Raw genomic sequence first — 21015 nt, 5'->3', positions numbered from 1 at the left:
CTTCACAGTAACCTAGAGAAGAGAAGAGAGCTTCACAGTAACCTCGAGAAGAGAAGATAGCTTCATAGTAACCTCGAGAAGAGAGCTTCACAGTAACCAAGAGAAGAGAAGATAGCTTCAAAGTAAACTAAAGAAGAGAGCTTCACAGTAACCTAGAGAAGAGAGCTTCATAGTAACCTCGAGAAGAGAGCTTCACAGTAACCAAGAGAAGAGAAGATAGCTTCAAAGTAAACTAAAGAAGAGAGCTTCACAGTAACCTAGAGAAGAGAGCTTCACAGTAACCTAGAGAAGAGAGCTTCACAATAACCTAGAGAAGAGAGCTTCACAGTAACCTAGAGAAGAGAGCTTCACAGTAACCTAGAGAAGAGAGCTTCGCAATAACCCAGAGAAGAGAGCTTCACAGTAACCCAGAGAAGAGAGCTTCACAGTAACCCAGAGAAGAGAGCTTCACAGTAACCCAGAGAAGAGAGCTTCACAGTAACCCAGAGAAGAGAGCTTCGCAATAACCTAGAGACGAGAGGCGCACAGGAATGGACTGACTCACCACTGGTACTCATGATGCTCACAGGTTCTCATCCAATACGATGTTCCCAGAAAATTATTTTCAGAACAACTATAATTCCAATAAACCAAAATATCCTTTCCACTCTGTGACTTTTCAATGCGAAGATAGGGAGACCCGAAGAAAGACAGAGAGAAAGAGAGAGAGAGAGGAAGAGAGGATGAGAGGGTGTTCTGGAATCCAATTCGTAAACGATAACCCTCCTCCTCTTCTTCAGTGGTCGAGGAGAAAAATAACTTCAGGCAGACAGGAAAGATACAATGTTGCTGGGTCGCATTCCATGTTTTGATGTTGTCCCTCCCGGTTGATTCCACAGTGTTCTCTCAAAGCGCTGACCATGGTTGGCACTGCCGTGCGCTCGCTCTCCTCTCTCTCCCGGTTGGTATGTGAAAAGCGCTCGCGCTCCAACGTCAAGTTCCCATCCCACTGGAGCGACGTCACCGGAGCAGAGCGCGCGGGTTCAGTGTGGCACGCGAGCGAACCAGGGAGCCAACAATGAGCGCGTTTTCTTAAGGGAGAGGAGGGGAGAACAGGCGCACCGACGGCATGGGATTTAAAATCCGCGGATAATTAACAAGGATGACACCGCCCTCTTCTGGAAGTATATTCTAGTGCACACTAATATATTAATTGCAGCTTTATACAGCAAACTGTTTGGGGAAGCTACACTGAAATCATAGTTTACCAACCTACCAATTACTTTACACTGGAAGAAAGTTAAGCTACACTAAAGCTAGCCCGAAGAGAAATAGCATATAGTTTACTGAACTAAAGTTACTTTGAAAAAGTTGTTTCATTACATCTAAGCTACTGGATGAATAATGATCATATCTGAATCTGAAATGTCATAGACTACACATTGTAAGAGCAGATCAATCTGGGGTCAGATGTTAAATGTAGCCTATTAAACACAAGCACATATGTTTCAATTGAGAATGATGAATGTCTGATCCTCAAAAAGAAAGGAGATTCTTGCCTATACTTCACCCATATTTTATTTTATTTAAAAAAAGTTGTGTGTAGTTCCAGTAGTTAGCTACACCTCTACATGGTAAAACAGTAGTGTGTAGTTCCAGTAGTTAGCTACACCGCTACATGGTAAAACAGTAGTGTGTAGTTCCAGTAGTTAGCTATACCTCTACATGGTAAAACAGTAGTGTGTAGTTCCAGTAGTTAGCTACACTGCTACATGGTAAAACAGTAGTGTGTAGTTCCAGTAGTTAGCTACACCTCTACATGGTAAAACAGTAGTGTGTAGTTCCAGTAGTTAGCTACACCGCTACATGGTAAAACAGTAGTGTGTAGTTCCAGTAGTTAGCTACACCTCTACATGGTAAAACAGTAGTGTGTAGTTCCAGTAGTTAGCTACACCTCTACATGGTAAAACAGTAGTGTGTAGTTCCAGTAGTTAGCTACACCACTACATGGTAAAACAGTAGTGCGTAGTTCCAGTAGTTAGCTTCACCTCTACATGGTAAAACAGTAGTGTAGTTCCAGTAGTTAGCTACACCGCTACATGGTAAAACAGTAGTGTAGTTCAAGTAGTTAGCTACAACGCTACATGGTAAAACAGTAGTGTGTAGTTCCAGTAGTTAGCTACACCGCTACATGGTAAAACAGTAGTGTGTAGTTCCAGTAGTTAGCTACACCACTACATGGTAAAACAGTAGTGTGTAGTTCCAGTAGTTAGCTACACCTCTACATGGTAAAACAGTAGTGTGTAGTTCCAGTAGTTAGCTACACCGCTACATGGTAAAACAGTAGTGTAGTTCAAGTAGTTAGCTACAACGCTACATGGTAAAACAGTAGTGTAGTTCAAGTAGTTAGCTACACCGCTACATGGTAAAAAAGTAACATGGTAAAAAAGTAACTAACTACTGAAAACACTACCAAGATCAGAATTTAGTTCAACTACCACCAAGCTACTGCAAAATGTAGCTTAATTACTAGTTAAATTACATGTAGTTTACTACTCCCCAACACTGTCAAACAATAGGGCTCGTAAAACTGAACCAAACAGCTATCATTACAAAAGTTAATTCCCTAATTTTTAATAAAATATTGTTATTAAAAAACAGGTTAACTTTCACCTTATAATCATAAAATAAAGTGAGAGTTGTGAATGAGTTTCCCATCAATTGGATGTCTATAATACACACAAAGGATGATATATACAGGTATGGAACCATTGATATCAATCAGTAGCTATTCATGCGTGTACACTGACTGAATGGAGCTGCCAGGGCTGTGTTCCTCATGATGTTGTCACCACCTGTCAGACATTAGTGTTCATTTGAACCTGCTGCTGGGAGCCACGTGGGAAGAGATGATACGAGACTACTGATGCCGAGCGATGAAAACAAGTTAAGCTATGTGGGGGCCCTGGGAGCCCACTGTACCTCGTAGTAACTCCTGGGTAAAGGGAGGGACAGTCCTGGATCAAAACAAGTTAAGCTATGTGGGGGCCCTGGGAGCCCACTGTACCTCGTAGTAACTCCTGGGTAAAGGGAGGGACAGTCCTGGATCAAAACAAGTTAAGCTATGTGGGGGCCCTGGGAGCCCACTGTACCTCGTAGTAACTCCTGGGTAAAGGGAGGGACAGTCCTGGATCAAAACAAGTTAAGCTATGTGGGGGCCCTGGGAGCCCACTGTACCTCGTAGTAACTCCTGGGTAAAGGGAGGGACAGTCCTGGATCAAAACATATCGTAGACTAATGGCAGCAGGTAAGCTAGCCGTCCATCAGAAGACTAAACAAAACCGTTCTCTACCCAAAGTCTTCCATGTCCTTCCAAGCCCCGTGGGACAGTTAGAGATATAGTGAAGCCCACTGAATATCTCAGAATATTATGATCAGGGTGAACGCTGTGTGTGTGTGGACCCCAATGTCCTAACAATTCATCCAAATCCTGTGTGTGTGTGTGTGTGTGTGTGTGTGTGTGTGTGTGTGTGTGTGTGTGTGTGTGTGTGTGTGTGTGTGTGTGTGTGTGTGTGTGTGTGTGTGTGAGTGTGAGAGGAGAGGAATGCAGCAGACAAGGGATACAGTGCGCTGACCTGAGTGTGACTTTGACAGACTGGACACAATACCCCATCAACGTAGCACATCACAGCATAACAACAAACTGCTGTTGTAATGGCAATGGGTAACACTTCACTTAGCAGCAGACTGTTCTAACGCATTATAATACAATCTTATACCATGGAATAGTTGAATAGTCGATTCTGATTGGCTTGAAAGGCATTCTCGAGTGTGCATTATTCTTCTGTAATGCACAGCAATAACCAACGGCTATTACGTTCATTCTTACGTGTTCTATGTTAGAGCTGCTTATGAAAGCAGAAGTTGAATTCAAAACATTATTGACATTGTTGAATTCGATTTTCATAATAGCAAGCTAAGAGAACTGATGTTTTGGTTAGCTAAGCTAGCAAGCAATGACTGTATATATAAATGGACAAAGCCATCACTCACGTGACACCATTCATTCCTATGTGAAGACTCAACGGGTGTGTTCGAGCGGTAAGCCTAACGAAGCTGACTGTAGACGAAGTCCAGGGAGGTGCATCTGCAACAGCCGAAAGTCTGACACTGTTGTTTTCCAACAGCAAGGCTCAGATCAACATGGCAGTGTCAACATAGCTGCAATTGTTTCTGAAAGTTCTTCTGTATAAATGCCAAAATAAACTTTTGTATAACCTCCATATCACCCAGTCACAAACTGAAAACATACCATGTGTACAGTGGTTAGAGAAATGGAACAACTCACATCCAGTAGATTCCTCAGAGTTCTAGTTGATGAAAAGTTATCCTGGAAAGACTCAATTTGTCTGCAGCAAAGTGATGAAATCAGTTGGTATCATCAGAAAGATTAGTAGTTTGGTTCATCAGGATTGTTTCCTAACTCTAAACTATAGCTTAATTGACCCATATTTCATTTACTGTAATATTGTCTGGGCCAGTACATACAGTTGAAGTTGGAAGTTTACATACACCTTAGTCAAATACATTTAAGGTCAGTTTTTCACAATTCCTGACATTTAATCCTTGTAACAATTAGTTAGGATCACCACTTCATTTTAAGTATGTGAAATGTCAGAATAATTGTAGAGAGAATGATTTAGTTCAGCTTTTATTTCTTTCATCACATTCCCAGAGGGTCAAAAGTTTACATACACTCAATTAGTATTTGGTAGCAATGCCTTTAAATTGTTTAACTTGGGTCAAACGTTTTGGGTAGCCTTCCACAAGCTTCCCACAATAGGTTGGGTGAATTTTGGCCCATTCCTCCTGACAGAGCTGGTGTCAATACCTTGACTTTGTTGTCCTAAAGCCATTTTGCCACAACTTTTGAAGTATGCTTGGGTCATTGTCCATTTGGAAGACCCATTTGCGTAAGCCTCCTACCAACACAAATGATCACTTTACCAGAAAACATTTGCAAGACTCGCCACGTCCTCTAATTACCTGGCTCCATCTGCACCTTTGTTTAAGAAACTCAATATCTCGTCTAATTACGACATTAATCTACAGCAATTATGTACTTTCATCTACAAATACACATACCCAGCAGACAGTTTACCTAAATCCTTCAGTGGATTCTTCCAGGTTAATTCTGAAATCCATCCATATAATACAAGACACTGCTATAACCTTCACCCTCCCCACTGCCCCACCTCATATAGTCAATTCTCTATTCGATACAGAGGTACCATGCTCTGTAATTCTTATCTTCGCATTGCCAATGATGAGGTTTTGGCAATGCGAAGATAAGTCTGATGAACCAAACTACCCAATAATCCCTCCGTGTAGCCTAACTCTCTCTCTCACATAATCAAACATGCTTTTTCTTGTTTACTGAGTTTGTCTTGTTCAGTTATAATTAATAGGTTTTGTTTAACTGATTGAACACACTTTTGTTTTGTACTTATACATTTGTGGTGTAGTTTTCATATCAGCCCATTTGGTCTTCCAACCTCACCTGCACACCGATTTGATCAGGTTTTCATCTGCACTGTTTTGTCATTCACTTCTTTCCTTTGCAAATAAAGAAAACCTAAAACCCTAGAGAGAGGTCTCAAATATCACTTTCATTTGTATCCCCTGTAGCTTTACAATTGCAAAGTTAGTTCCTGTTTCAGTCATGTATTTGGCCATGTTCCTGTGGGTTAAACAAAATCCCCCTATAGATTGGTTGACAAATAGTCCCTCCCAGAATGCAGGTGATGGCTGCATGGTGCAGTTGGTGAGAAGCAACAGCAGCGACTTGAAGGCGACTTCATCAAAAACACATGATTTCTGTAAAGTTCATGCAGTCAACATCTATCCTCACATTTTTTTCCCACCCCAATTGGTAGTTATAGTCTTGTCCCATCACTGCAACTCCCGTACGTACTCTAAGAGGCAAAGGTTGAGAGCCATGCATCCTCCAAAACACAAACCCACACTGCCGGCTTAACCTGGAAGGCAGCCCCACCAATGTGTTGGAGGAAACACTGTACAGCTGGCAACTGAAGTCAGCATACCTGCGCTGGAACCCACTACAAAGAGTTGCTAGAGCACGATGCGACAAGGACATCCTGGAACGCCAAACCCTCGCCTAACCCACATTTTTATACCCATAATACAACACACTTTGAAAGGCGGTGACCATCGACTTGACAAAAGTGATCGGCTTGAACGCACCCAATAGTGCATTGAGGCCAAATTAAGTCGGTTAAGATGTCCTCTCACGGAGACATTCGCAGTTTGAGCTACTCCAATAAGTTGCAGGCTAGCTCAGTGCTGCCCCCTCTCATTAAGTAACTCAAGTTGAAGGCCGACCAGGGTACTCCAGGCTGCTATTAGCAACTCAATTATTCATATAAATCAAATCAAATCAAATGTTATTAGTCACATGCGCCGAATACAACAGGTGTAGACCTTACAGTGAAATGCCGAATACAACAGGTGTAGACCTTACAGTGAAATGCTGAATACAACAGGTGTAGATCTTACAGTGAAATGCTTACTTACGAGCCCCTAACCAACAAATACGGATAAGAACAGGGCTCCGGGCAGCCGAGCGGAAATGGAGGAAAACTCGCCTCCCTGCGGACCTGACATCCTTTCACTCCCTCCTCTCTACATTTTCCTCTTCTCTCTCTGCTGCTAAAGCCACTTTCTACCACTCTAAATTCCAAGCATCTGCCTCTAACCCTAGGAAGCTCTTTGCAACCTTCTCCTCCCTCCTGAATCCTCCTCCCCCTCCCCCCCCTCCTCCCTCTCTGCAGATGACTTCGTCAACCATTTTGAAAAGAAGGTCGACGACATCCGATCCTCGTTTGCTAAGTCAAACGACACCGCTGGTTCTGCTCACACTGCCCTACCCTGTGCTCTGACCTCTTTCTCTCCAGATGAAATCTCGCGTCTTGTGACGGCCGGCCGCCCAACAACCTGCCCGCTTGACCCTATCCCCTCCTCTCTTCTCCAGACCATTTCCGGAGACCTTCTCCCTTACCTCACCTAGCTCATCAACTCATCCCTGACCGCTGGCTACGTCCCTTCCGTCTTCAAGAGAGCGAGAGTTGCACCCCTTCTGAAAAAACCTACACTCGATCCCTCCGATGTCAACAACTACAGACCAGTATCCCTTCTTTCTTTTCTCTCCAAAACTCTTGAACGTGCCGTCCTTGGCCAACTCTCCCGCTATCTCTCTCAGAATGACCTTCTTGATCCTAATCAGTCAGGTTTCAAGACTAGTCATTCAACTGAGACTGCTCTTCTCTGTATCACGGAGGCGCTCCGCACTGCTAAAGCTAACTCTCTCTCCTCTGCTCTCATCCTTCTAGACCTATCGGCTGCCTTCGATACTGTGAACCATCAGATCCTCCTCTCCACCCTCTCTGAGTTGGGCATCTCCGGCGTGGCCCACGCTTGGATTGCGTCCTACCTGACAGGTCGCTCCTACCAGGTGGCGTGGCGAGAATCCGTCTCCACACCACGTGCTCTCACCACTGGTGTCCCCCAGGGCTCTGTTCTAGGCCCTCTCCTATTCTCGCTATACACCAAGTCACTTGGCTCTGTCATAACCTCACATGGTCTCTCCTATCATTGCTATGCAGACGACACACAATTCATCTTCTCCTTTCCCCCTTCTGATGACCAGGTGGCGAATCGCATCTCTGCATGTCTGGCAGACATATCAGTGTGGATGACGGATCACCACCTCAAGCTGAACCTCGGCAAGACGGAGCTGCTCTTCCTCCCGGGGAAGGACTGCCCGTTCCATGATCTCGCCATCACGGTTGACAACTCCATTGTGTCCTCCTCCCAGAGCGCTAAGAACCTTGGCGTGATCCTGGACAACACCCTGTCGTTCTCAACTAACATCAAGGCGGTGGCCCATTCCTGTAGGTTCATGCTCTACAACATCCGCAGAGTACAACCCTGCCTCACACAGGAAGCGGCGCAGGTCCTAATACAGGCACTTGTCATCTCCCGTCTGGATTACTGCAACTCGCTGTTGGAAGGGCTCCCTGCCTGTGCCATTAAACCCCTACAACTCATCCAGAACGCCGCAGCCCGTCTGGTGTTCAACCTTCCCAAGTTCTCTCACGTCACCCCGCTCCTCCGCTCTCTCCACTGGCTTCCAGTTGAAGCTCGCATCCGCTACAAGACCATGGTGCTTGCCTACGGAGCTGTGAGGGGAACGGCACCTCAGTACCTCCAGGCTCTGATCAGGCCCTACACCCAAACAAGGGCACTGCGTTCATCCACCTCTGGCCTGCTCGCCTCCCTACCACTGAGGAAGTACAGTTGCCGCTCAGCCCAGTCAAAACTGTTCGCTGCTCTGGCCCCCCAATGGTGGAACAAACTCCCTCACGACGCCAGGACAGCGGAGTCAATCACCACCTTCCGGAGACACCTGAAACCCCACCTCTTTAAGGAATACCTAGGATAGGATAAAGTAATCCCTCTCACCCCCTTAAAAGATTTAGATGCACCACTGTTCCACTGGATGTCATAAGGTGAATGCACCAATTTGTAAGTCGCTCTGGATAAGAGCGTCTGCTAAATGACTTAAATGTAAAATGTAAATGTAAGAATAAGAAATAAAAGTAACAAGTAATTAAAGAACAGGAGTAAAATAACAATAGCGAGACTATATACAGTGGGGTACCAGTACAGAGTCAATGTGCTGGGTCACCAGATAGTTGAGGTTATATGTACATGTAGGTAGAGTTAATAAAGTGCCTATGCATTGATGATAATAACAGAGAGTAGCAGCAGTGCAAAGGGGGGCAGGAGTCTTATGGCTTGGGGGTAAAAGCTGTTTAGAAGCCTCTTGGACCTAGACTTGGTGCGCCGGTACCGCTTGCCGTGCGGTAGCAGAGAGATCAGTCTATGGGGTGGCTGGAGTCTTTGACAATTTTTAGGCCCTTCCTATGTCACCGCCTGGTATAGAGGTTCTGGATGGCAGGAGGCTTGGCCCCAGTGATGTACTGGGCCATTCGCATTACCCTCTGTAGTACCTTGCGGTGGGAGGCCGAGCAGTTGCCATACCAGGCAGTGATGCAACCAGCTCTCGATGGTGCAGCTTAGAACCTTTTGAGGATCTGAGGACCCATGCCCAATCTTTTCAGTCTCCTGAGGGGGAATAGGTTTTGTCATGTGCTCTTCACAACTGTCTTGGTGTGCTTGGACCATGTTAGTTTGTTGGTGATGTGGACACCAAGGAACTTGAAGCTCTCAACTTGCTCCACTGCAGCCCCGTCGAGGAGAATGGGGGCGTGCTCTGTCCTCTTTTTCCTGTAGTCCACAATCATCTCCTTTGTCTTGATCACGTTGAGGGAGAGGTTGTTGTCCTGGCACCACACAGCCAGGTCTCTGACCTCCTCCCTATAGGCTGTCACAGTACTCCTCAATGCCATCGGAGGAATCCCAGAACATATTCCAGTCTGCGCTAGCAAAACTGTCCTGTAGCTTAGCATCTACTTTATCTGACCACTTTTTTATTGATCTAGTCACTGACCCTTCCTGCTTTAATTATTGCTTGTAAGCAGGAATCAGGAGAATGGAATTATGGTCAGATATGCCAAATGGAGGACGATGGAGAGCTTTGTATGCATCTCTGTGTGTGGAGTAAAGGTGGTCCAGAGTTGTTTTTCCCTCTGGTTGCACATTTAACATGCTGATATTTGATCATTTTACTCCAGTGCTAGCCTCTCTACACTGGCTTCCTGTCAAAGCAAGGGCTGATTTCAAGGTTTTACTGCTAACCTACAAAGCATTACATGGGCTTGCTCCTACCTATCTCTCTGATTTGGTCCTGCCGTACATACCTACACGTACGCTACGGTCACAAGACGCAGGCCTCCTAATTGTCCCTAGAATTTCTAAACAAACAGCTGGAGGCAGGGCTTTCTCCTATAGAGCTCCATTTTTATGGAACGGTCTGCCTACCCATGTCAGAGACGCAAACTCGGTCTCAACCTTTAAGTCTTTACTGAAGACTCATCTCTTCAGTGGGTCATATGATTGAGTGTAGTCTGGCCCAGGAGTGGGAAGGTGAACGGAAAGGCTCTGGAGCAACGAACCACCCTTGCTGTCTCTGCCTGGCCGGTTGCCCTCTTTCCACTGGGATTCTCTGCCTCTAACCCTGTTACGGGGGCTGAGTCACTGGCTTACTGGGGCTCTCTCATGCCGTCCCTGGGGGAGGTGCGTCACCTGGGTGGGTTGATTCACTGTTGTGGTCAGCCTGTCTGGGTTGGCGCCCCCCTTGGGTTGTGCCGTGGCGGAGATCTTTGTGGGCTATACTCGGCCTTGTCTCAGGATGGTAAGTTGGTGGTTGAAGATATCCCTCTAGTGGTGTGGGGGCTGTGCTTTGGCAAAGTGGGTGGGGTTATATCCTTCCTGTTTGGCCCTGTCCGGGGGTGTCCTCGGATGGGGCCACAGTGTCTACTGACCCCTCCTGTCTCAGCCTCCAGTATTTATGCTGCAGTAGTTTATGTGTCGGGGGGCTGGGGTCAGTTTGTTATATCTGGAGTACTTCTCCTGTCCTATTCGGTGTCCTGTGTGAATCTAAGTGTGCGTTCTCTAATTCTCTCCTTCTCTCTTTCTTTCTCTCTCTCGGAGGACCTGAGCCCTAGGACCATGCCCCAGGACTACCTGACATGATGACTCCTTGCTGTCCCCAGTCCACCTGGCCATGCTGCTGCTCCAGTTTCAACTGGCCTGGGCCCTAGGACCATGTCCCAGGACTACCTGACATGATGACTCCTTGCTGTCCCCAGTCCACCTGGCCATGCTGCTGCTCCAGTTTCAACTGTTCTGCCTTACTATTATTCAAGCATGCTGGTCATTTATGAACATTTGAACATCTTGGCCACGTTCTGTTATAATCTCCACCCGGCACATCCAGAAGAGGACTGGCCACTCCACATATGCTCTCTCTAATTCTCTCTTTCTTTCTCTCTCTCTCTCGGAGGACCTGAGCCCTAGGACCGTGCCCCAGGACTACCTGACATGATGACTCCTTGCTGTCCCCAGTCCACCTGACTGTGCTGCTGCTCCAGTTTCAACTGTTCTGCCTTATTATTATTCGACCATGCTGGTCATTTATGAACATTTGAACATCTTGGTCATGTTCTGTTATAATCTCTACCCGGCACAGCCAGAAGAGGACTGGCCACCCCACATAGCCTGGTTGCTCTCTAGGTTTCTTCCTAGGTTTTGGCCTTTCTAGGGAGTTTTTCCTAGCCACCGTGCTTTTACACCTGCATTGTTTGCTGTTTGGGGTTTTAGGCTGGGTTTCTGTACAGCACTTTGAGATATCAGCTGATGTACGAAGGGCTATATAAATAAATAAATAAATACATTTGATAGAAATATGGTAAAACAGATTTAAGTTTCCCTGCATTAAAGTCCCCGACTACTAGGAGCGTCGCGTCTGAGTGAGCGTTTTATTGTTTGCTTTTGGCGGAATACAGCTCATTCAATGCTGTCTTAGTGCCAGCCTCTGACTGTGATGGTATGTAAACAGCTACGAAAAATACAGAAGAAGACTCTCTAGGTAGGTAGCGTGGTCTACAGTTTATCATGAGATACTCAACCTCAGGTGAGCAATAGTTTGAGACTTCCTTAGATATCGTGCACCAGCTGTTATTTACAAAAATGCTAAATCCGCCGCCCCTTGTCTTACTAGACACGGCTGTTCTATCCTGCCGGTGCAGTGTATCACCAGCCAGCTGTATGTTGATAGTGTCGTCGTTCAGCCACGTCTCCGTGAAGCATAAAATATGCTATGCTTTGCTAACAGAATGAAAGGAAGTGGGGGTATATTAGATCGCCTACGAATTCTCAGAAGGCAGCCCGCCCTCTGGCTCCTTTTCTCTGCCTCCTCTTCACGCAAATCATGGGGATCTGGGACTGGTCCCGAAAAAGCATATCTCGTATATCGTTGGCATCGGCCTCGTGAGACTCATTAAAGGAAAAAAAGGATTCTGCCAGTCCGTGGTGGGTATTCACAGTCCTCGGTCATAAGAGACGGTAGCAGCAACATTATCTACAAAATAAGGAAAAAAATGACTTACAAATAAAACACAATCGGTTGGGGGCACATAAAACATCTGCCTTCTTCTGACGTTACACAACATTCAAAAGGCAGTAAGGCACATTTCTGCATATGAACAAATTCTACATTTTTGTTTACCATTTCATACATATATAATGTATGTGCTTTTACAAAGAAAACATAACATGGAGGCTATGAGAATTATATGTTTATATTCATAGCCACAGCCATTGTAACAAGACCTAGATGACAATGGTGGACATATCAACTCATATATTTTCCCAACTGCTATGGCTGATTAGCGTAGCAGTCTGCTAAAAGGGTTGGCTCATAGTTAAATGGTTGTGAGCTCTAATCCCACATGGGCCAGATATTATTATTATATATTTTATTTACAACATTCATCCTGTGCTCACACACTTCTAATTCTGAAAGTGAAAGCATACCTGTGAGAGGGGTCACCCTGGTAGTAGTTTTTATACACTACCCAATTCGCAATCTGTGAGTTCATTTGACCATTGGAAAAAGACCTGCAATGCGGGTTGGATTGAATTGAGCCCCTAATCTTCACTTTCAAGATGATGAATGCACTATTCTTCCCATCACAAAACCTCAATAAATGTGAGTCCACATTTCAGACTTTTTTTGGAGGGTTTTGAATTTTCACTGCATGTGGCAATCGATGTCAGGAACTCGGCACCTTACCACTGTCAACTGTCCAGAGCCATATTGGCTCACGATGCTCATAGTTGTATTATCAGAGCGTGCCAGTGAACTTCTGCTAAGTATGCTTTAGTGAGAAAGTGTTGGGATCAGGTACAACTGCGTTACCCACCCACAACTTCTCTCCTGAATGCACTTTTTATTTTTTGAAGGGGTTGGGCAAAGGCTGAAATTGGGGTTGAGATTTACCCTTTAACAGTTGAGTCATTAGCTGAGACAAAAATGTTCAGCTGCCCCCTGCTAGTGAAATGTACCCACCTATGACAAAATCTGAAATGAAGTGTTCATTTCCCACCCTGGTCCCGACCCATAGTGTTTAAGGAATCTAACTAACGTCACATGGCACTCTTGTCCCTGCACATCTCCTGGTCATCTTCCTGGTCATCTCCTGGTCATCTTCCTGGTCCTCTCCTGGTCATCTTCCTGGTCATCTCCCCGGTCATCTCCTGGTCATCTTCCTGGTCATCCCCTGGTCATCTCCTGGTCATCTTCCTGGTCATCCCCTGGTCATCTCCCTGGTCATCTCCTGGTCATCATCCTGGTCATCCCCTGGTCATCTTCCTGGTTATTTTCCTGGTCATCTCCTGGTCATCTTCCTGGTCATCTTCCTGGGCATCTTCTGGTCATTTTCCTGGTCATCTTCTGGTCATCTCCTGGTCATCTTCCTGGTCATCTTCTGGTCATCTTCCTGGTCCTCTCCTGGTCATCTTCCTGGTCATCTTCTGGTCATCTCCCTGGTCCTCTCCTGGTCATCTTCCTGGTCATCTTCCTGGTCATCTTGTTGGTCATCTTCCTGGTCATGTCCTGGTCATCTTCCTGGTCATCCCCTGGTCATCTCCTGGTCATCTTCCTGGTTATTTTCCTGGTCATCTCCTGGTCATCTTCCTGGTCATCTTCCTGGTCATCTTCCTGGTCATCTTCATGGTCATCTTTCTGGTCATCTTCCTGGTCATCTTCCTGGACATCTCCTGGTCATCTTCCTGGTCATTTTCCTGGTCATCTTCCTGGTCATCTTCATGGTCATCTTTCTGGTCATCTCCTGGTCATCTTCCTGGTCATCTTCCTGGACATCTCCTGGTCATCTCCTGGTCATCTTCCTGGTCACCTCTCTCCCTTTGAAAGTAGTGCAGAAACTCTCTGTAAAGCGAGGGCAATATCAATGTCAGGTTGGCTAGTGGCTACACCTTACAAGCTGGATGGTTACCTTGGATGTTTCTTGTATGATCTGACTCTGAGGAGAATCTTATCTTGAACTAACTCTGACTGTAACCTTTGTGCGCCCATGGCTCTGGTGCGTTGGCCACTGTGCGTTCTGTGACCAGAAAGAAAGTTTGATGAATTTGTCCATGTCAAGTGCCTTAGCTCTTCTAGCCTCAATACTGAGAACATCTAGGTTATTCTATCTGTTTTTCTGGTGTAGTTGTGCGCAGATGGGTCTTAATGAGTTTGAGAGCTAAGAGTCTGCATTCACGTGCAGCACTGCTCACAGGCAGCGCTACGGCTACCTAGCACAGGCAGAGCTATGCTACCTAGCACAGGCAGAGCTACGGCTACCTAGCACAGGCAGAGCTATGGCTACCTAGCACAGGCAGCGCTACGGCTACCTAGCACAGGCAGAGCTACGGCTACCTAGCACAGGCAGAGCTACGGCTACCTAGCACAGGCAGCACTACGGCTACCTAGCACAGGCAGAGCTACGGCTACCTAGCACAGGCAGAGCTACGGCTACCTAGCACAGGCAGAGCTACGACTACATAGCACAGGCAGAGCTATGGCTACCTAGCACAGGCAGAGCTACGGCTACCTAGCACAGGCAGAGCTACGGCTACATAGCACAGACAGAGCTATGGCTACCTAGCACAGGCAGAGCTACGGCTACCTAGCACAGGCAGAGCTACTGCTACAGAGCACAGGTGTGAAAGTTCACTACAGAAGAATTTGTAAGGCTCAAGGAACACTGAAGTTCCAACATACTTGACAGCTGCAGTCCACTCTGGGCTTTCCTTTCCATTATTCTTCTTGTCTGATGCAGCTCATGACTGAGGTCTTCAATATCACAGTCATATAGCTCAGCAAAGTGAGAAAGACTGCAGCCTCTTCCAAGAACGTCTTGCTTTTTGGGTGAAGTGAATGAGTCCTCTTCATAATTTCATAATTTGGTCTGGAGAAACGCCTCTGCACCTCACCCACTATTTTGTCCCCATCTATGGCCCACTGTGGATGTTACAATTGCACCCCCAAGTTTCTGTGACCTCCTAAGCTTTTCAACAGCAACATTGCACTGTTTGGCTGTGTCTTGAATCCGTTCCAAAAGCTCATAAATAAATGCAAGATTCCTGTAGCTCTGCAATATGCCCTGAAGTGCTTCAACTAAATATACTGCCATAGCTGGGTCAAGTAAAGTTCACTGAAGCAGATCAGAGAGCACTGTGGCATCTCCATGGATTTTTCTAAAGGTAGCTAGAAGGCTAATTAAAGTGAGGTCCATTTGAGCAAGTATACCTCGAGCGTCTACAGATCTGTCCCCACTGTGTTCATTGTCTATCTCCTGTAGACTCACAGTACAGCAGGTAACCTGTCCATTAGATTCCTACCCGTAGACCCACAGTACAGCAGGTAATCTGTCCATTAGATTCCTACCTGTAGACTCACAGTACAGCAGGTAACCTGTCCATTAGATTCCTACCTGTAGACCCACAGTACAGCAGGTAACCTGTCCATTAGATTCCTACCTGTAGACTCACAGTACAGCAGGTAATCTGTCCATTAGATTCCTACCTGTAGACTCACAGTACAGCAGGTAACCTGTCCATTCGATTCCTACCTGTAGACTCACAGTACAGCAGGTAATCTGTCCATTAGATTCCTACCTGTAGACTCACAGTACAGCAGGTAACCTATCCATTAGATTCCTACCTGAAGACTCACAGTACAGCAGGTAACCTATCCATTAGATTCCTACCTGAAGACTCACAGTACAGCAGGTAACCTATCCATGAGATTCCTACCTGAAGACTCACAGTACAGCAGGTAACCTGTCCATTAGATTCCTACCTGAAGACTCACAGTACAGCAGGTAACCTATCCATTAGATTCCTACCTGAAGACTCACAGTACAGCAGGTAACCTGTCCATTAGATTGCTACCTGTAGACCCACAGTACAGCAGGTAACCTGTCCATTAGATTCCTACCTGAAGACTCACAGTACAGCAGGTAACCTGTCCATTAGATTCCTACCTGTAGACCCACAGTACAGCAGGTAACCTGTCCATTCGATTCATACCTGAAGACTCACAGTACAGCAGGTAACCTATTCATTAGATTCCTACCTGTAGACTCACAGTACAGCAGGTAACCTGTCCATTAGAATCCTACCTGTAGACCCACAGTACAGCAGGTAACCTATTCATTAGATTCCTACCTGAAGACTGACAGTACAGCAGGTAACCTATCCATTAGATTCCTACCTGTAGACCCACAGTACAGCAGGTAACCTATTCATTAGATTCCTACCTGAAGACTCACAGTACAGCAGGTAACCTATCCATAAGATTCCCACCAGCATTGTGCTTACATACCCATCTGTTGTCTCTGAGTTCTGCAGCTCCCTGGCCTCACCTCTGTATATGTCTTTCTGATCATCTAACCACTTCTGGTGCAGGTAGGATCCAGACCTGAACACATAGAGCCTTCTGGTGCAGGCAGGATCCAGACATGAACATATATCCTGGTAGGCATTCCCAGACATGTAGCATCCAGACAACATATAGCATTGTGCTTACATAGCCTTCTGGTGCAGTTCCAGACATGAACACATAAAGCCTTCTGGTGCAGGTAGGATCCAGACATGAACATATAGAGCCTTCTGGTGCAGGTAGGATCATCATAACCAGCCTTCTGGTGCAGGTAGGATCCAGACCTGAACACATAGAGCCTTCTGGTGCAGGCAGGATCCAGACATGAACATATATAGCCTTCTGGTGCAGGCAGGATCCAGACATGAACACATAGAGCCTTCTGGTGCAGGTAGGATCCAGACATGAACATATAGAGCCTTCTGGTGCAGGTAGGATCCAGACATGAACATATAGAGCCTTCTGGTGCAGGTAGGATCCAGACATGAACATATATAGCCTTCTGGTGCAGGTAGGATCCAGACATGAACATATAGAGCCTTCTGGTGCAGGTAGCATCCAGACATGAACAAATGAGCCTTCTGGTGCAGGTAGGATCCAGACATAGAGCCTTCTGGTGCAGGCAGGATCCAGACATGAATATATATAGCCTTCTGGTGCAGGTAGGATCCAGACATGAATATATAGAGCCTTCTGGTGCAGGTAGGATCCAGACATGAACATATAGAGCCTTCTGGTGCAGGTAGGATCCAGACATGAACATATAGAGCCTTCTGGTGCAGGTAGGATCCAGACATGAACATATAGAGCCTTCTGGTGCAGGTAGCATCCAGACATGAACAAATAGAGCCTTCTGGTGCAGGCAGGATCCAGACATGAACATATATAGCCTTCTGGTGCAGGTAGGATCCAGACATGAACATATAGAGCCTTCTGGTGCAGGTAGGATCCAGACATGAACATATAGAGCCTTCTGGTGCAGGCAGGATCCAGACATGAACATATAGAGCCTTCTGGTGCAGGTAGGATCCAGACATGAACATATAGAGCCTTCTGGTGCAGGTAGGATCCAGACATGAACATATAGAGCCTTCTGGTGCAGGTAGGATCCAGACATGAACATATAGAGCCTTCTGGTGCAGGTAGGATCCAGACATGAACATATAGAGCCTTCTGGTGCAGGTAGGATCCAGACATGAACATATAGAGCCTTCTGGTGCAGGTAGGATCTAGACATGAACATATAGAGCCTTCTGGTGCAGGCAGGATCCAGACATGAACATATATAGCCTTCTGGTGCAGGTAGGATCCAGACATGAACATATAGAGCCTTCTGGTGCAGGTAGGATCCAGACATGAACATATAGAGCCTTCTGGTGCAGGTAGGATCCAGACATGAACATATAGAGCCTTCTGGTGCAGGCAGGATCCAGACATGAACATATAGAGCCTTCTGGTGCAGGTAGGATCCAGACATGACCATATAGAGCCTTCTGGTGCAGGTAGGATCCAGACATGAACAAATAGAGCCTTCTGGTGCAGGTAGGATCCAGACATGAACAAATAGAGCCTTCTGGTGCAGGTAGGATCCAGACATGAATATATATAGCCTTCTGGTGCAGGTAGGATCCAGACATGAACATATAGAGCCTTCTGGTGCAGGTAGGATCCAGACATGAACAAATAGAGCCTTCTGGTGCAGGTAGGATCCAGACATGAACAAATATAGCCTTCTGGTGCAGGTAGTCTCCAGACATGAACACATAGAGCCTTCTGGTGCAGGTAGGATCCAGACATGAACATATATAGCCTTCTGGTACAGGTAGGATCCAGACATGAACAAATATAGCCTTCTGGTGCAGGTAGGCTCCAGACATGAACAAATAGAGCCTTCTGGTGCAGGTAGGATCCAGACATGAACATATATAGCCTTCTGGTACAGGTAGGATCCAGACATGAACAAATAGAGCCTTCTGGTGCAGGTAGGATCCAGACATGAACATATATAGCCTTCTGGTACAGGTAGGATCCAGACATGAACAAATAGAGCCTTCTGGTACAGGTAGGATCCAGACATGAACAAATAGAGCCTTCTGGTGCAGGTAGGATCCAGACATGAACAAATAGAGCCTTCTGGTACAGGTAGGATCCAGACATGAACAAATAGAGCCTTCTGGTACAGGTAGGATCCAGACATGAACAAATAGAGCCTTCTGGTACAGGTAGGATCCAGACATGAACAAATAGAGCCTTCTGGTGCAGGTAGGATCCAGACATGAACAAATAGAGCCTTCTGGTACAGGTAGGATCCAGACATGAACAAATAGAGCCTTCTGGTACAGGTAGGATCCAGACATGAACAAATAGAGCCTTCTGGTACAGGTAGGATCCAGACATGAACAAATAGAGCCTTCTGGTACAGGTAGGATCCAGACATGAACAAATAGAGCCTTCTGGTACAGGTAGGATCCAGACAAGAACAAATAGAGCCTTCTGGTACAGGTAGGATCCAGACATGAACAAATAGAGCCTTCTGGTACAGGTAGGATCCAGACATGAACAAATATAGCCTTCTGGTGCAGGTAGTCTCCAGACATGAACACATAGAGCCTTCTGGTGCAGGTAGGATCCAGACATGAACAAATAGAGCCTTCTGGTACAGGTAGGATCCAGACATGAACAAATAGAGCCTTCTGGTACAGGTAGGATCCAGACAAGAACAAATAGAGCCTTCTGGTACAGGTAGGATCCAGACATGAACAAATAGAGCCTTCTGGTACAGGTAGGATCCAGACATGAACAAATAGAGCCTTCTGGTACAGGTAGGATCCAGACATGAACAAATAGAGCCTTCTGGTGCAGGTAGAATCCAGACATGAACAAATAGAGCCTTCTGGTGCAGGTAGGATCCAGACATGAACATATAGAGCCTTCTGGTATAGGTAGGATCCAGACATGAACAAATAGAGCCTTCTGGTACAGGTAGGATCCAGACATGAACATATATAGCCTTCTGGTGCAGGTAGGATCCAGACATGAACAAATAGAGCCTTCTGGTACAGGTAGGATCCAGACATGAACATATATAGCTTAATTCTATAATGATTCACTAAAGAAGAATTCAGCCTCAATGACTTAACAGTGTCAACTAGCGCCGGGTTAAGGCAATGCACATTACAGTCTACATAGAAGGCATGTTTAGCTTCTCCCTTATTCTGGCTGTCTCTCATCACTGATGATCCATCATAACCTTGCCAAACAAGATGGGGTCTTTCCTCTAGGCCATGTCTTTCCAGGCAGTGGATTATTTCTTCTGTGAGTCCTTCTGCATTTAAACGGGTGGCTTGTTGGAAGTCTAGGAAGCTTTCATGCACGCCGCATTGTAGTAGTACCTCAGTACCAATAATAGCTGCTCCTTCCTTTGGTTTCTTCAGCAGTGACTGAGAACACTCTTGTCTTGTATAGGCGGTGCATTTTACATTACCTGCATTACCTGTTTTCATTACCACTGGGTCATGCTTTGTGATCTCAGCAAAAAAAGTTCCCCTTGTTAACGGACTCTTCTGTCTCACTGTGACCCCTCAAGAGAAGTACTTCAGCCTCTATTGTTATCTACTTGTGACTCTCTTTGCCTTTTCTCTGGTACTCCTCCTCTATGGAATCTAACAGGATTGTTGGAAATATTGCCTTCTTTATGCTCAGGCCATGAAAACGTGGTGTTGACATGACTCTCTGACTTCTCCTGTACTTTAAACACAGCGTCTTTGTACACTGCAACATTTTGAAGGCAGATTCTGGGGCATTTGGCAGGGAGAAGTGTCTACATGCAAAGCAGTAGGCCAATTCCTGGCTTTGTGAGTACTCGAGCCACGGATGATACTTGTACCAAGAGACATTGAATGGCTTCCACCTGTTACCTTGCATTGTTCTTGGAAAGACCTTAAACTGAGGATGTACTGGACCTGCTGCTCTGAAATGTGAAACATCTGCAAATTATACATGATCACGATTAGTAAAGTACAAGGCCAGGTTGTACCTATTTGCTTTAGACCACCTGCAGGAAAAGTGTGTGTGTGTGTGTGTGTGTGCGTGCGTGTGTGCGTGTGTGTTTGACTGTGTGTGTGTGAGAGTGAGTGTGTGTGTGCAGGAGAGATGGAGAGAGAGAGAGAGAGTGTCTTCATGAGGTTAATTTTTGTAATGTAGTAATTCATTTCAGCATTATCTTAATCAAATGTGACAACTTACCATGAGATCCAGGTAGGGAGGTATGTTTCGTAATGTTGGATCAAAGCCTCCCTGTCATTGTCAGTGTCGTCACTTGACATGCCCTGATATGCAGACCCTGCTGGAGGGTTCTCATCGTCTCTCATTCAGCTGATGATAGGGGAAACACTGTGTAGTAGCTCTAGTAAAGTTGCTAGCTTCTGTGGTTACTTCAGTGCATTCCAACAAGCAAACAAACACATTTCTAGCAGCAAATGTGTTAAATTATAGCTGTGGTATAAGCAGAATAGTCAACTCAGGGCTCTATGCATTCTCTGCTT

At 45.9% G+C, this 21015-nt stretch overlaps 1 protein-coding gene across 1 annotated transcript in view; it reads right to left on the bottom strand.

Moving 5' to 3' along the window:
* Window positions 1–963, bottom strand: part of LOC115124943 (actin-binding LIM protein 3-like) — a 133662-nt gene extending 132699 nt beyond the window's left edge. Inside the window, exon 1 of the mRNA XM_065018170.1 lies at window positions 545–963. Coding sequence (XP_064874242.1) covers window positions 545–557 — 13 coding nt within the window. The 5' untranslated portion in view covers window positions 558–963. The remainder of the gene's footprint in view (window positions 1–544) is intronic.
* Between the last annotated feature and the right edge of the window lie 20052 nt (window positions 964–21015).

Source organism: Oncorhynchus nerka, linkage group LG5 (assembly GCF_034236695.1).
Source record: "Oncorhynchus nerka isolate Pitt River linkage group LG5, Oner_Uvic_2.0, whole genome shotgun sequence".
NCBI lineage: Eukaryota > Metazoa > Chordata > Actinopteri > Salmoniformes > Salmonidae > Oncorhynchus > Oncorhynchus nerka.
This window is presented reverse-complemented; position numbering and strand designations above follow the sequence as displayed.